Source organism: Myotis myotis, unplaced genomic scaffold (assembly GCF_014108235.1).
Source record: "Myotis myotis isolate mMyoMyo1 unplaced genomic scaffold, mMyoMyo1.p scaffold_m19_p_1, whole genome shotgun sequence".
In the NCBI taxonomy this organism is placed as follows: Eukaryota; Metazoa; Chordata; class Mammalia; order Chiroptera; family Vespertilionidae; genus Myotis; species Myotis myotis.
Window position 1 is genome coordinate 209,157,491 of NW_023416313.1, and position 15,610 is coordinate 209,173,100.

The 15,610-nt window shown below is 43.5% G+C and overlaps 1 protein-coding gene across 5 annotated transcripts in view; it reads right to left on the reverse strand.

The window, feature by feature from the left end:
- Nucleotides 1-454: 454 nt before the first annotated feature.
- The window catches only part of STON2 (stonin 2), a 145,598-nt gene continuing 130,442 nt past the window's right edge, over nt 455-15,610 (reverse strand). For all 5 annotated transcript variants that reach the window (XM_036314560.1, XM_036314590.1, XM_036314580.1 and 2 more), the window contains 3 exons: nt 13,669-15,504; nt 7,855-8,057; nt 455-5,866 (listed from right to left, as the gene is read on the reverse strand). In XM_036314560.1, the coding sequence (XP_036170453.1) occupies nt 5,783-5,866; nt 7,855-8,057; nt 13,669-15,504 (2,123 nt within the window). In that variant the 3' untranslated portion in view covers nt 455-5,782. The remainder of the gene's footprint in view (nt 5,867-7,854; nt 8,058-13,668; nt 15,505-15,610) is intronic.

Below are 15,610 nucleotides of genomic sequence, written 5' to 3' on the forward strand. Positions count from 1 at the left end.
CTCTGTGTCTGTCTCTTTCTTTCATTTTCTCAATCCCCAGCTGCCCCTATTCAGGAACTGGATCGCTCTCTAGCAGTGCTGGACGTGGAAAAGAGAGAAATATTTATAGGAATGGAAAAATAGGGAGAAAGAGTAGAATACTCTTCAGAATCCCCAACTTATAAAATTTTATGCTCTTATTTGGCTATGAACCCTTTTGTGTACCTAATATCAGTTGATGTCATACTAACCAGGCCATAACATTGTGTGCTCTGTTCAAGAGAGAAAAATGGGATGCAATAAATACATCTTGAACTGAGTAAATTACATATGTGATAAACCTAACTAGGATAATTAAACAGACCACTTGTTAACTTGTCAACTTATGGTCACTAATCATGTTAATTGGGTGATGGGCCTTTTTTAATAAACATTTTTCTTTATGTCTAATCTCATTAAATCTTGTACAGTGACAGATTTTGCTTAGAAATGTTTATTAATAGCTCATTTTCATAGTTCAAAAAGGTATTACAGATGATAATCAGCAGAACAATTAAAAACAAAATCTCACCTCTACAGAGTTAGCCAGTGTGTAGACTTTATTACATAGGCACATATTTTTTTTTAAGTAAAGCAATTTTACATAAAATTAATCACAATAGTACAAAAAAGTTTCACCAAATGAAGATAGATGATGAATGAAGGAAAATACAAGCCTTGGATCAGCTGAATCATTCATTGGATTTTGGGTCCATCCATCTTGACACATTGAAATTCACTATGGACATTATAAAAATGCAGGGTGAGGAGGGGTGCACTTTTATCATTCTCTGGCTAAAACACTGTCTAATTTCCTGAACATAGTGAAAATTTCTCCAGGCTCTGTTGGCAGTTGGACACAAAAGTTAAATGAATATTGGCTTAGGGTCAGAGGAGTTCATAGTCATCTCTTCTGTCACCCCCATACTTTAAAACCCTTAAAAACTTTGGTCCAACAGGTTGCTGTTGGGATCTGCACATCTGCTTCCCTAGAACCAAGTGGGGTCGCTGATCTTGAAGCACATGGTACTTAAGGCTTCAGTCACAGTGAGGCTAGATGGCATCCAAAACTAGCATTGAGAGTTTGATCAGAGGCAGAGGATGCGGGAATTTCTTGCTCTGTCCAGTTCGAAGGGAGCCATTCCATTTGACCAAATCTAAGTACAAGAAATTAAAATCATACTAACACATACCACAGAAGAGATGCTATTTTGTAGTTTGTACATGTTTGAAAAAATTCAAAAGCTACATTTTTATGCTCCTAGGAGACAGTGTGGATAGGGAAGACTGACCCTTTCATCTCATTTTGCCATAACTGTATGACATAGTCCTAGATGTTTACTGAGTGGTTTTTCCTCCCTCAATTTCTTCAGTCTTTTGTATAAAAGGGTATACCTATATAAATTGCTGATCATCCTAACGTGCCTTAGTACTTTGGAGGGTTAGACCTACTTCTACTGTAAGTAGTACCCAAATACAACATCCATTTTGGAGAGCTCTCTGCTCTTCCTCACACTCATACATTGTGCTGGGTGATCCCAGTGGACCTTCCCAAGCAGTGTTCCTGTTGATCTTCATCATCCTTTGATCCTCCATATTTATCTATTTCTTTGAAGGCAACTACAAAATAGAGGATTGCAGGGTTTCCTGTGTTTCTATCGTCTGGGCAGATGGTAAAGGATAGAGACATGAAAAGGAAAAAGATGGGCCAGCTGACTTTTCCAATCTTTAAAGTTTAAATGTCTTGGCTCTTAAGACTATGTGAAGAGGCCTGTTGACATGAAGTATCACTGACAATGGCACCAAAGGGTATTTTGTGAAATAATCCATAAAACTGGAAAGGACCTGAGGGAATAATGAGTCCAGCTTCCTCACTTCCTTAACTGAGGTTACTGAAGCCCAATTGGGAAAATTGCAAGTCACTGAACATGCAATTCATGCAATCCATAACAGTGTCCTTTAAAGATTCATAGAAACCCCAATTTTAATCCCACCAATGAGTTTACACCAGCAATCCTCAGTGTCCTTGTGTTTGGCTGTAGCTCCCTTTAGGGAAGCTGGCTGCTAGCACAGCACCAGATAATATATAAATACTTGTTGACTTGAACTGATTTTATTGTGTATCCCTGCTATGCAATCTGTTATTTTTCTTAGGGCTCCTTACTTTTCAGGGATAGCCTCAAGTCCAGGAATTTGAGGTTTGATGGCCAGTGCTATATTTGTCATCTCTATTCTCATTCATATTCAATATGAATATCTCTTCATATTGAAAATCTATTTTTTGGAGTCTGTTCTTAAATAGCTTTTCATGACATACAATTGTTATCTGCCTCTCTCCAGGCACTACTGAACATATCACTATGAATAGTGTCTTTACAAGGCCTGGAATTGCAAGGTCAGAGATTTTTTTTCAATTCTCAAAATAAAAACCAGGAACTAGACTCTCAATCAGATTTGCTAAGGCACACCAGAAGAAATGTAACAATTCCGTTTTCTTGCTTTAGCTAATACATGGGAAAACATTATTGATACACACACTTATTTTTCTATGTTTATGACTGCCTCGTATGTCTCATTCACTTTTAATTCCTTAAATACATAAATATGAGTCATAATATCCAAAGCAAGTTTCATTTTTAAAGAGCATAATGAAGAAATGGTGATTTGTAGGGAAATGGCACTTAGACCTTGGTGATGTTTTGAAAACATCTTTAGAACTCAGGAGAGCCTGACTGGTGTGGCTCAGTGTTTGAGCATCCACTGATGAACCAGGAGGTCACGGTTCAATTCCTGGTTAGGGCACATGCCTGGATTGCAGGCTCAATCCCCAGTGTGGGGTGTGAAGGAGGCAGCCGATCAATGATTCTCTCATCATTGATGTTTTTTTCTCTCTCTCCTTCTCCCTTCCTCTCTCTGAAATCAATAAAAAGTAAAACGATGTTTTTGTTTCAAAAAAGGAATTTGCCCAACTGTGTTTTCTGTGTAGGTGACTAGCAAAACACTAGGTCTGGAAATATATAGTATTATATTCCCCAAGCCCCTAAAGGCTACCTTTAATCAGTTTCCCCAAAATAGTAGAGGAAAAACAAATTTTATGAAATCAAGTGGTAGGTTTTTAAATATTAATAATAACTTGCTTGCTGAATCTAAAGACAGCATGGAAGGGACTTTCCCAGCCCTTGGTTAAAAAAAAAAAAGTCCAGGTGAAAGCATGAAGCAATCAGAATTGAGCAAGTGGGGATACAAGGTCCAACAAGCAATACACATGTGATGCTAATAGGTGAGGCAGAGCTCTTGAGAGGGCGTGTGGATGTTAACCTTGGGTAAGGAAGGTGCCCGAATGACCTTCACCTTGCTAAGTCTTCAATTCACCTTGATGTTTCTATTAGGAATCTCATGTGCCTTTAGTACAAGAGGGGAAGGGAAATACTGTGGAACCCTCACTTGACACCACTCACTGGGGGAACCCGCTATATTTCAAAGAGCATGAAAAACCACTCCTAGAGTCAGAGAGCCCTATTACTACTATATGTAGAAGGGATCTTAGTCATCAGCTCAAATCCAATGTAAGAGGACCTTTTGAAGCATCTGGGATAGATCATTATTTTAACTTTTGCCTGAGCATTTGCAGCAACAGGAAATTTTGCTATTGAGTCCATTCCTCTTTAAAGCAACTCTTATTAGAAAACTTTCTTATATTTGAAGCAAACATCTGTCATGTATCAAGTTTCCCTTTGTTCCTATTTTTGCCCTTTGAAGCTACACAGAATAAGTCTAAGTACTCTCCTATTTTATAACTCAACAGAAATTTCAATGCACCTATTATATCATTTCCTCCTTTTCTGCACTTCCTTTCCCGCTATACCTTCTGTTCTTCAGGGATCTATTCCCCTGTTCCTTGTATAATCAGACCCTTCACAACCCTGGCCACCTGTTTCTGGACACAATCAATGTATTAATGTCTCTCTCAAAATATAGTACCCAGAATTAAACTCAACCCTCCATCCAGATGTGGTCTTACCAGTGCAGTTTGCAGGGCTCCCTGGACTTCTATTACCACGGGTTGAATGAAATAGCTTTATGAATAGCCACAATATACTCCTGATTCAAAACTGAACTCCTATTTCCATAAGAAAACATTTCTACATGAACTGCTGTGAAACCATGACTTTCCAACACCCTTCCCATCAACACACACACACACACAATATACAGACACATCCACAAATACACAACACATATACCATGCTGTTCTTAGAGGGTTGCATTTAAGAAAACTCAAAATATATTTTTTCATTAATGCTTCAATTTCATCTTTTTAATTTCAGTCTTATGCTCAGGTATTTCAAAAAATTATAATGATTCCGATATCCTAGTGTCAGTACATAGTTAGAGTTCAATGACTATTCATTGAATAAGTTAATCCTGAATCTCCTGGTCAACAGACTAGATATATGTCTATTTCTGTGTCATCTACAAATCTGATCAATGTGCTCTCTGTCCCCCTCCTCCATTCTTCATGGATATACAGAAAGACAGAGACAGGCTGCCTTTGAATTGTTGAGCAGGTATCCCCTTCAGGATGGCTGATGTAGCTTCTTGTGTGGTAAGAAAACACCAATGTACAAATAAGAAGCAGAGGTGCAGAATGTGAGCCGGAACGGATGAAGGCAAAGAAGACTGAGCGTCCCAGACTCTTAAAATCTATGTTTAAAAAGTATGACTTTCCCACCACCTCTACCCTAGAGTCTTCTGCCTTTTAGATCTATTACAATACTGTGCTTGTCAAACTCTGAATTTCTGGGAAAAGCTCATACAAGCTTAGTTTTAAAACAGCTTTGAAATGATCTCTTCAGCATACGTTTCCTGAAAAGTCCGAGTTACAGAGACATGTGCTCTCTATTGGCTATGAGGTATAAAAAGAGCTCCCAAATGCCTGAGGTATAACATATATATCCACTTGTTTCAGAAATCAGAAATGGCCTATATTTTTCAATGTGAATTTGGGAATTCACTGAGATTGAAGCTGTCTCCTGAATTGAATATAACCTTACAATGAATGTCCCTTTTCCCCAGAATGAAGAAAAATAAGCTCAATTTTGCTTTCCTTTCAACAGCCACCCTTTGCAGAATGTGGGGCTAATCACAGAATAAAAGAGTATCTTCCTGTGCCTTTTTCCCATCCTGTGACCAAAACCTTAGAGAGATGGAAAAAGTGTTTCATTCAAAACAGTCTAGAATCTCGAAAACGTCTGTTGCATAGTGTTCATATGCAAAGAATGGAGACACCTGCGAAAGGACTAGGAAACCTAAAGAGGAAATTTGTTTTGTACTTTTCTGAACCTTTTCTAGAGGGAGTGACAAGAGATGGGTTCTTAATTAACCGCTCAAGACCGTGTTTTCCAGAAATTCATGTAAATGACAGAAGAACACCAGAAGGAAATCATGCCAACACTGATGCGGAGGTTCTTTTCCTGACTCTCCTAGTCACAACAAACCACACCCAAGTGCTGTGAGATAAGCAGAGGCAGGGGCGGCTCAATGAGGAAGCTCCAAGCCAGGTGAACCGGCTGCTTCAGGCAGTTAGAGCCTCTCCGCAGCAGCCGCCTCGGGTCTCCTGTTCACATATAGGCAACTACAGACAGGAAGGTCCGATACACTGCTCCCAGCATGGGGTAGTCATGTAGGTACTGACTTGAACTTCAGCTATTCGGGAAGATGTCCTATTGGGACTCTCAGGTCACAGCCTCCCAGTGAGGCTTCGTCACTGGACCCCACACTCCTTGGGGTTTTCCACTTCCTCTCCTTCAAAGTCCGGCTTCAAACTCTTTTTTTGCTCAATCTCCACCTGTCAGGAATAAAAGTTGGAGAGAAATATCAGAAGAGAAAACATCCCAAGAAATAAATAAACCAAGAGAGAATACCTCACTGGGTTTAGATTCCTTGAGAGTCCTCGTGATTTTGTCATGTTTTGGGGTTCCCTGGTGCCATTTGCCCTGTGTCTATGATGATTCTCTCTTTGCACAGACTCTTCACTTGGTGTGGGATTCCCTCTCCCTCACTGTCCACCTGGAAGATTCTTATTCTTTGTCTTGCACAGCTGCTCAAAGGTCATCTCTTCTGTGATTCTTTAGGTAGAGTGAGGCACCCCCCGGCGCGTATTCCCACTGTACCTTCTACACCGCACCATGGGCTCCATAGGACAAGGGCTGGCCCTAGTCACTACTGCATCCCAGTAATGTAGGCATATAGCAGGCAAGCACAGAGGTTGATAAATGAATGGCTTCCTTTGCAATTGGCTGTTTACACTCTCTGTTACGGTATCTCTTTAAAAAAGTTTCCAAGCTGATAAGTATTGCAGTGTTTTCAGTTCTACCCATATTGTCTGCAAAACACTGTAGCTGTAATTGTCAAGGAATCAGAAATTAATCTTGCCCTGAAAGTGACACACTTCAACTGGAGCCTTGGGTAAGCCAGGCAGGGGATCCTTCAAGCTAGGAAGCTTCATAATTAAAGCTGCTTTCCTCAACACCAAAGTGGACATTTATGACGAGGGGAAAAAGTCAAGACAGGACAGTTGACTAGGACAGCGATTTACTGCAAGAATTTATAAAACATGCAGTACCTGACTATTTAGTCGGGCACTGATCTCCTTTCCCTTACCAGTGGTTCTCAACCTTCTGGCCCTTGAAAACAGTTCCTCATGTTTTTACCCCTAACCATAAAATTATTTTGGTTGCTACTTCATAACTGTAATTTTGCTACTGTTATGAATCATAATGTAAATATCTGATATGCAGGATGGTCTTAGGCGACCCCTGTGAAAGGGTCATTCGACCGCCAAAGGGGTCACGACCCACAGGTTGAGAACCGCTGCCTTTGACTGTCAAATAAAACAATGACAACAGCCAACACAAAAATAGCTGTCTGGTGTGAATGAATCAAAATTATATATATATTTTTCTCAGATCTGTAAAATAATATATTTTTTGGTGTGCCACAGAATTTTAGTAATTAGTTTGTGTGCCATGAGATGACAAAGGTTGAAAATCGCATGTCTGAGGAAAGTGCTGTTTTTTTTTTTCTGGCCACAAGATGGAGTATGTGTTCTTTTTGGTAGACCACACAACTAAGGAGGCAATTAAAAACCAATAAATCACCATATTATTCTAAGGATATTATTATGAATAGAAAATTATTAAGCCACTTTGCGAAATCCTTCTTCAAAAGCCCCCATTGCCCATCCCTGGCATTAATATCCTCCCACTGCATCACTAACTCCCCTGGATATAGTCACCATTCGTGTCAGCACACCCCAGCTTGGTGTCTGTCCTCCTTCCACAGCCTGATCCTGTTACTACTCTAGAAGCTGGTTGGGCTTTTGAGTCCTGTCCTGTGACAGCCCAGTGACCAGGTCATGAATGTCCTAACTTTACTCAGACCCACATCATCAACTCCTGTAGCTGCAATGTATGCCTTGGGCTAGCACTTTCCCGACACTCCTCTTGACTTCCAAATTCACTACTCTGCAACATAAATTACATTATGAATGGATAATAAAATCCCTTTATCCCAGTCCTCTTTTTTATGTTGTTGTTTATGATGACATTATAGTCTCCTCTTTTAGTAGCTTCCTTATTTTTTTCCCAACCTTCCTCTTGCCCACTAGAGAGATTGTTCCTTTACATCAGAGCAGACTCGCCCATGGCTATGTACCATGGCGAGCCGCCTCCAAGGAGGTAAGAGAACACTGCACCCAGCGCAGGCACTGCTAAAAGGAATGAGGGGGCGGGGAGGGGAGACGGGGGAACATCAGCCAGATGCCTCCCAGGTTACCTGGTAGCTGTAGTGTGCGGAATAATTGACCCACTTCCTGATGTCAGTCTTGTCTTCCACAGAGATGGATCTTACAGCAGCTTTGGAGGCCGAAGTGGTGGGCATGCTGAACTCGACAGTCACGTGATTGGCAAATCTGGAAGGCACTTCCCGGTCCGAGCCAAGTTCAAGGTGGCAGAAGAAACAGTGTGGGTGACCAGAAGCTATGAAACAAAGATAAAGAATCTACAGATCAGGTTCTTTGGGGAGGAAGTGGAAGAAGAGCCACCTCAGTAACAACGGAGGGCTGGAGGCCTGGCCAGCATGGCTCAGCTGGTTGGAGCATGGTCCTGTACACTGGAAGGTCGCATTCCTGGTTAGGGCACATACCCAGGTTGCAGGTTTGATCCCCAGTCCGGGTGTGTAAGGGATCGATGTTTCTCTCTCACATCAATGATTGTTTCTCTCATCCCCTTCCTTTCTCTCTAAAATCAATTAAAAAACAACAACAACATATCTCAGGTGAGGATTTAAACACACACACAAAACAACAAAGGAGGCCTGGAAGTCTTTCGTAGGGGCCAGCTGTGAGCAGAGGCTTTGCCTCTGCAGAAATTGTTCCGACCCTCTGATACAACACTATCTGATGACAGTAGCCTGGTATCCTAGCAATGGAACCATGGCTGAGAAGCAGAGGTCATGCTGCCTGCTCACATCAGGGTGACATGTGAGCACAGCACAAACACTAGGAAATGGGGGCTGTAGATTGGCAGAGAGGAATACAAGGGCTCGGCACTTAGCACCTAATAAAACACCAGTGACAGCCACCTGGAGCAAAATCGATTTCCTTTGAAAGATAAATTGAATTTTCTTAATAGCATTTCATATTTTTAAAAAATGTTTTTGGCCTGCTTTTGTGGGTGAATGACATATGAAAATGACAGCGCCTTTATAAGCACATTTATATTAGGGAAGCGCAGCAAACACCAGAAAGCACACAGACTAAGAGTCAGCAAGCATCCCTGGATTTGACGGCCAGCTTTCCTGCTAAGCAGCAGAGATCCTGCACCAGAGTCCTTTATTCTCTCCAGGCCTCAGTTCTTCATCTGTAAAGTAGAGTAGCTGGGTAGGTGGGCGTGGGGCGGTGGGGAGTGGGGGTGGGGGAGTGGTGGTAGAAAAGGGTGGACTGGACAATGCTAGGCATAGACCCTTCCTGTTCTTTGATTCTATACATCTCTGGCTCATTCTACTGTACTTGGATAGTAAACTCAAGGTTGGATTTTCATGGAGAATTATTACTAGGTATTTGAGGGGAAAGGGTTAGAGCTTATTTCTGTGACTGTCACTCATGAAGCTCTGTGGTCGTCATCATTCATCAGATGCAGCAGGACATTTGTTGAATGTTTTGTGGTGAATGTTTTCCACTCTGCAGATTCTCTCACAGTCTGTTCGTAACAGAATCTGGAGGTCATAATATATTCTACTGCAAAGAAGCAGAGCTGAGACCTGACTGAGCCCAGCCGTCTGACCCCAAATTGTTCTAACCACGCTGTCTGAGTCATAACCTCTTGTTTCCAAATCTCAAGACCAGGTCTTTGGGGTGACAAGGTCTACGGGGTGACAATGTCTGCAGGGGAAGTCAGCTATAAAAACCCACACATAGCAACTCGCAACAGAGAAACGATGTTACACGGCTTTGATTTCATTACCTAACAGAAACAGCCCTTAGTTATCTGAGTTTTCCCAAATAAACAATTCCAAGTTCCTTTATTGGTCTGGGAGGGACTTTTTAATCTCAGTAAGCGAGGCCCTCCACACACCCTCTCTCCAAGGAAAACATTACAGAGTGAAGTATTTGTTTTGCTCTGTTTCACAAATGTGAAATGTTTCACTGGTTCTTTCTAAAGAGTAAAACTTCAGGAAATTAATTGAAAAATTTGCACTGGTTTTAGGAAAGGAATTTAAGATACATGTAATAGTAAAAATTATAGTATTTAAAAAGACATTCTTTTTTTAAAAAAAATTGTGTGCCACAGATGTAATTATATAGCTATCATATATTGAGCATTTATTATAGGCCAGAGACTGTGCTAACCACTTAAAAGCATTTTCTAATTTCATTCTTAATGGGTTAGGTATTAATAACCCTATTTTATAGATGAGGAAAATGAGATTTCTCTGAGAGGGTTAAGTAAATTGCCTGAGGTCAAAGAGTCATTAAGTTGTAGTACTGGGAATAAAACAGATCTGACTCTAAATTATGCTTCAACTTCTCTCAATGTACTGCTATAGATTTAAATCACTTCAAAGTATATAGAGGAGTTTCTAATTTCATTCAATAACAACCCGAAGAACAGTTTTACATAATGACCCTTATTTACACATTTTGAGTATCGAGAAATCATTACTGTCCACAAAACTGACCCTCTTCTGTCACCCCACCAAAGTGTATTCACAGCTAACTCTCTAAGAGCAACATTCTTTCTTGATTCCCAGCATCAACTAATGGATGTGTAGGGCTGGTGGACAGATAGGGAAGTACAATTTTGAAAGCTAGTGTGGTTTAATTTATGGTTATGAGCTAATGAGCCCATGCATCATGTCATCTTCCTGGATGGATCTGAGAACATTTAACATTACAATTCAGATTTCTATTTGCCATAAATGGGGACTCATATTGGGTTTGTTTTCTCTTCACTTGGTCTTATGAGAACTGAATTCCAGCAAAGAAAGCTACCTGGGCAGGACAGAATGTTTTGTTTCCTGGTGGAGAATCCGGGAAAGCAGCAGGACTGGTGCTTTGTTCCGGTGCCTTCTAGGATTAAGAAAAACTTGGGAATAGAGTGGGAGGGGTCCTGTAGAATGCAGAGAGATGGGGGCTGGACACGCACATGGCTGGGCTGGCACCCAGTGGCAGCTTGTGAAGTGTTTTGAGGGCTGGGATTGGGACACACCTGCTGTGGCTGAGGCGTGGGCTGCCAGCAAAGCCAGAGGTGCTGCCCTGCTGGCCCATGCTGCCTGTGCTCTGCCTGCCCTGCCCGCTGGGGCTGGGGATGCAGGGCCACTTCAGGTGGGAATGGGTGTGCAGAGATTTAGGCTTCCTTCCCTGTAAATGGAGGGTGAGGATTATGAAAAATAATCTATAAAAGGCACCTTCCCAAGGATGTCTGAAGACCAGGACAGAAGAACTCCAAAAAAGGGACAACTACTAATAGATCATCAATCCTCTTGTTTCTTGGCATGGGATGGGGAGGACAGGGGCTGGGCGCAGCGAGTACCAGCAACGGTGAGAACCTGCAGTCTCACTGGCGTTCAGATCCTGTACACCCCCAGTTTCCAGGAAAGGGTGCTATCCATTTCCTAAACTGATCCAGAAGTGGCCAGCAGTTTTACAAGAGTCCCTTTTTGGGGGTTTCACTTCTAAATCTATATAACCATGACAGCAAAAGCAGTAACTGGGATGGGGGGAGGAGGAAATTTCAGTGAGAAACATTCCCAAATATCCCTATGTTTTCCTGATTTCAAAAATCTTTTACAAATAAGGTTACAGTCATCTGGAAATACATATGTACTATGTAAGCTGTATTTACTTGGCCTTGAGCCTACTGAACACTGCCCACTGGGAAGCATTAGGAAAGTGTTTGCTGAAGACCTATTTTCCCCTGTCCTGGATCCATTCTCTTTTCTTCTGGTGACAATCCCCCACGCACCACCCCCCCCTTTTTGGGAAATAATCTTCCCCAGCACTGTGTCATCTTGGTGGGCTTCTCGGTCAAAATGCACTGTCCTCCTTGACTCGAGCCAAGTGGCACAAGGACAGAAACTGGCTTGCGATCAGTCCCAGTGGCTGCAGCCTGAGGAGACACCATAGTTCCTCCTATCAAGAGCTGTCCTTCCTTCAATTCTGAGCTGCCCAGATCCTTCCAACAGCTTCCTTTTCCTTAAAGCAGCCAGCCAGTCTTTGCGGCTTATAACCCCAAATCCCTCAGGTAATGCTTTCAAATAATTGAGAGAAAGAAGCTTGAAACAAATGGTAGATGTGTGTACACATTGGGAAAACTGCAAATCCCAGCCCCCACAGTGGAAATTATTTCAAGTTTGGGTCTATTTGGTGTCGTTTACGAAGAAGCAGCTGTGGTGTTGGGAAAAGAGCCCAGATGTGGCTTTGTGACTTCAGGCGAGTCATGTCACCTCCAGGCGCTTAATCTTCTCCTATGCAGAATGATGAGTTTGAGTAAGTTGTCCCCAACATCCCTTCCACCTTGAAAAACCCCATAGTCCCAAAATAAAGTTATCTGAGTCCATGCCTAATAGTACACTCAAGAGCTAAAAATCCCAATAAACGTACACAGGAAGCCTTGTTTTTCCCCATGTCAAGTGTCTAGCAGGTTAAACAGTAATTTTCTCCCTGTCTCCTCAGTTCTTTTCCCAAGGCCTCTGTGGCAGAGAATTCAGGCTTTCTCCTTTCCTCCACTAATTCAGAGGGGCCTGTGGCTGAGGTAGAAACCACAGTGCTCTCGCCAGAATACAGGGATCTTTCAGGGAGGATGAATTAACAAGCACAAAGAGGAAGACTTTATCTTAAAAGTTCTGTCAGTTTAGAAATAGAGGGTGGCAAATCCAGCCCCAGACACAGAGGTCCAATTGTCTCCCTGGTCTGCCCTCTACGCCCAGTGTCTCACACAGCCTGCACGGCTTGGGACGCCTGGAGAGTTGACCAGATCCCATTGCTTCTTGCCACCCCATCGTATTATATTTAGAGTATGATAACAGCCTCTCCACACAGAACAGGAAATGAAGACACAGAACACTGTTAGGATTTCATGGTGAGAATGGAAAGAATATATCTTCACAAGAGAAAGACATTCCAATCAAGAGTTCCCCCAAATCTTACTCTCTTTGCTCGACTAGGATACCCACTTTTGTGATCAGATGAGCCAAGTTTATTATAAACAAGAAGAGAAGTGGTTTAAAAGAGCACAGGATCATGGGCGCACTGCCTGCCACTGGGGTCACCCAGACTTACTCTCATAAGTAAGGCTATAGAGCTGGCTTGATTGCTCCCTAGTTTTGTGGTTTCGCTGAATCTCACTGGAACCATGAGGAAAGTCATTGCCTCCCGGGCTCACACAAGCACAAAACCATCCCTGACAGCTGTGAGCAGGCCCGCTAGGGCTGGTTGGCTTTATCTCTTTGTTTAAATCACACATTCCTTCCTTTACTTTTTGTCTGGTAGAATTTCAGCCTTTTTGGACCATCATATTCTGGCTGGATCTTCCGTCTGATCAGAGGCCATTTCTCCTCTTCCCCTTTCCCAGATCCCAACTCTGAGTTCAAGATGTTATGATTGACAGGCCTTTCACAGGATGGCTGGGATAAAAATATACTCCTCACCTGTACTGCACATATGATCAGCCGTAATGAACCGGCCCTTTTATCTATACCAAGGCATAGTTTAAAAGGCATCTCTTCAGAACCCAGAAGCCTTCTAGGATCTGGCAATGGATAGCTTCCAGCAGCATAGATAATGTTTTAATGAGTCAGAAAGGAATATAAATTCATAGCTGCCCTGGAAAGCCACTTAGCAGCTCAGTGGAGAATAATGCAGAGCTTTATGGAAGACGTGTGACCATTCAGGAGGTGAAATGATGGAGCGAAGTGTTTGTTACTTACTTTGCTCAAATATTTTCGCTTTTCTTGTCTCACTCCCCATCCATCCCCATCCCCATCACACACCAAAACTCAGCACTTCACAGGGAAATAGGATGTGGAATGCTGATCCTGCTGCCTTGGCAACCGGGCAGTGGTTTTCACAGACGAGAACCCTCCACTTACCTGAATTCTTGTCAGGCAGCCGGTTTATCCTCCACACGATGGAGTTGAAGGCATGTTCGTACTTAGCAGTCCCCAGAGTCACTCTCATGACAGGCTCGGAGCCAGACACACTCGTGGAGCCAAAGCTGGCCCCCCGGTTGACCTTGGCTTTCAGAGACTTTTCCCCCAGGACGCTTTCCCTGCGGAAGTTTTTCACCCACTCACTGGGCACAGGGTACCGAACCATCACATTCTCACAGGGAACCTGAGTGAGGGGGTCACAGTTAGAGGAGAAGCCGGTGGACATCCTCAGCCAGCTCTGCACCTCCACCTCTGCCCCGTTGATGCTCGCGGCCGTCCGGAGCGTGAAAGGCAAGGTCTTCTCGGCAAACACTGTCCTGAACCGCATCAGCTCGAAGCGGCAGGCATCCAAAGGGTTGAACAGGATAACCCGGGAGCTGTTGAACACATCCTCGTCCACACACCCATGAAAACGGCACTCGTGGAGCTTGATCCACTTGGTGGTGGTGGTCGGCATGATGTCTTGCCGGGAAACGACTTCGTTCCCCTTGACCAGGACGTCGTTGAGGCCCAAGCGGCATTCTGCTAGCCCCGAGAGGAAACTCAGGATGTGGATCCGTGTCAAGACGTGGTGCTGGAGAATCTGGTTGTCCCCTTTGCTCACGAGGGCAGAGAATTCATCTCTGACATCCACGGTAATCTCCTCTTCCAGGTAGTTCAAGCCGACTGTGCTCAAGTCCATGGACAACACGGGCAGGTCCATGAGACGGTCCTGAACCGCACGGATGAAGCTCAGGAAGTCATCGTAATTGGTGGTGCCCAGTTTAATCACTTGTTCCCTCTCGGCTGTGTGGGCGACAGCAGGTTTGGGCTGGTATTTCTTCTTTTCCTTGTACGTGACACGGTCTATCCGCAGGCTGTGGATCCTGCCATTTTCATCATAGTTTTGGAGCCGGGGTTCTGAAATCTCATGGCAGATCTCCAGCTTGAACTCTCGGAATGGCTTCTCTAGGCCCTGCTCATAATACAGCTGCAGGTAACCAGTATCTGTTAGTCTGATGTAGATGGGTCCCCAGTGTCTGGAGGACATGATGTTTTTCTTCTCAGGGATCCTTAGCATCATTGGCCACCCATCCCTGGGCTGGGAAGGTGCTGCACCAGGCGGGTGGTCGAGTTCGAGCCAGGCTACTGGGTCATCATCAGGCAGTGTCGCACTGCCTAAGTGATCAGGGTCGTCAATTTGGAGTTGTTTGAGTTTTTCAACAGCATCAGAGTGTGACTGGTTTTTGCTTGAGTCATCAAAACTGATGGCATCCTGGTAGATGACAATGAGAGAATCCCTCTGGCTTTTGCCTGTGGTACTAGATGTGGAATTGGTTTGGGAGCGCCGCTCCTGCTCCTCAAAGAAAGCACTGAAAGGGTTGATTGGGGAGGGTTGTACATCCTGGAGAGTCTCATTCAGGAAAGGGTTGGTGGCCCTCCAAGGTGGAGCCTCGGCTATGGGAGGTGGATGGTTTAAGGAGGAAACGTCCAGCTTCTGAACTTTGGAGAAGTTTATCAATGTGCTCTTGGGACGTTCCCTCTTCTTAAATGAGCCGGTTGAGTAATAAGATACATCTGGGGTCACAGATGCAATAGATGGTGTGTTTGACTTCAGAGGAGAGGCGATGGGTGGCAAAGGGCAGCTGACTTCATTGTCATCAAAAGTGACCCAGCTGGGGAAACGAGCAGAAGTCACCGGAGTGGCAGCATGCCCATTCATGACAGGACTGCTGGCCTGCCAGCTGATGGCCTCCATGTCTACCTCTTCATCTTCCTGGAGTGAGGACGAGTTGTCTAAAAGAAAAGGAAAACACATGAGGGCTGCTATCCAGGGCACCTAGAAGTATGGGAAATTGAGGTATGAGAATGAGGGATGACTAGAATTTTATCTGGAATTCAA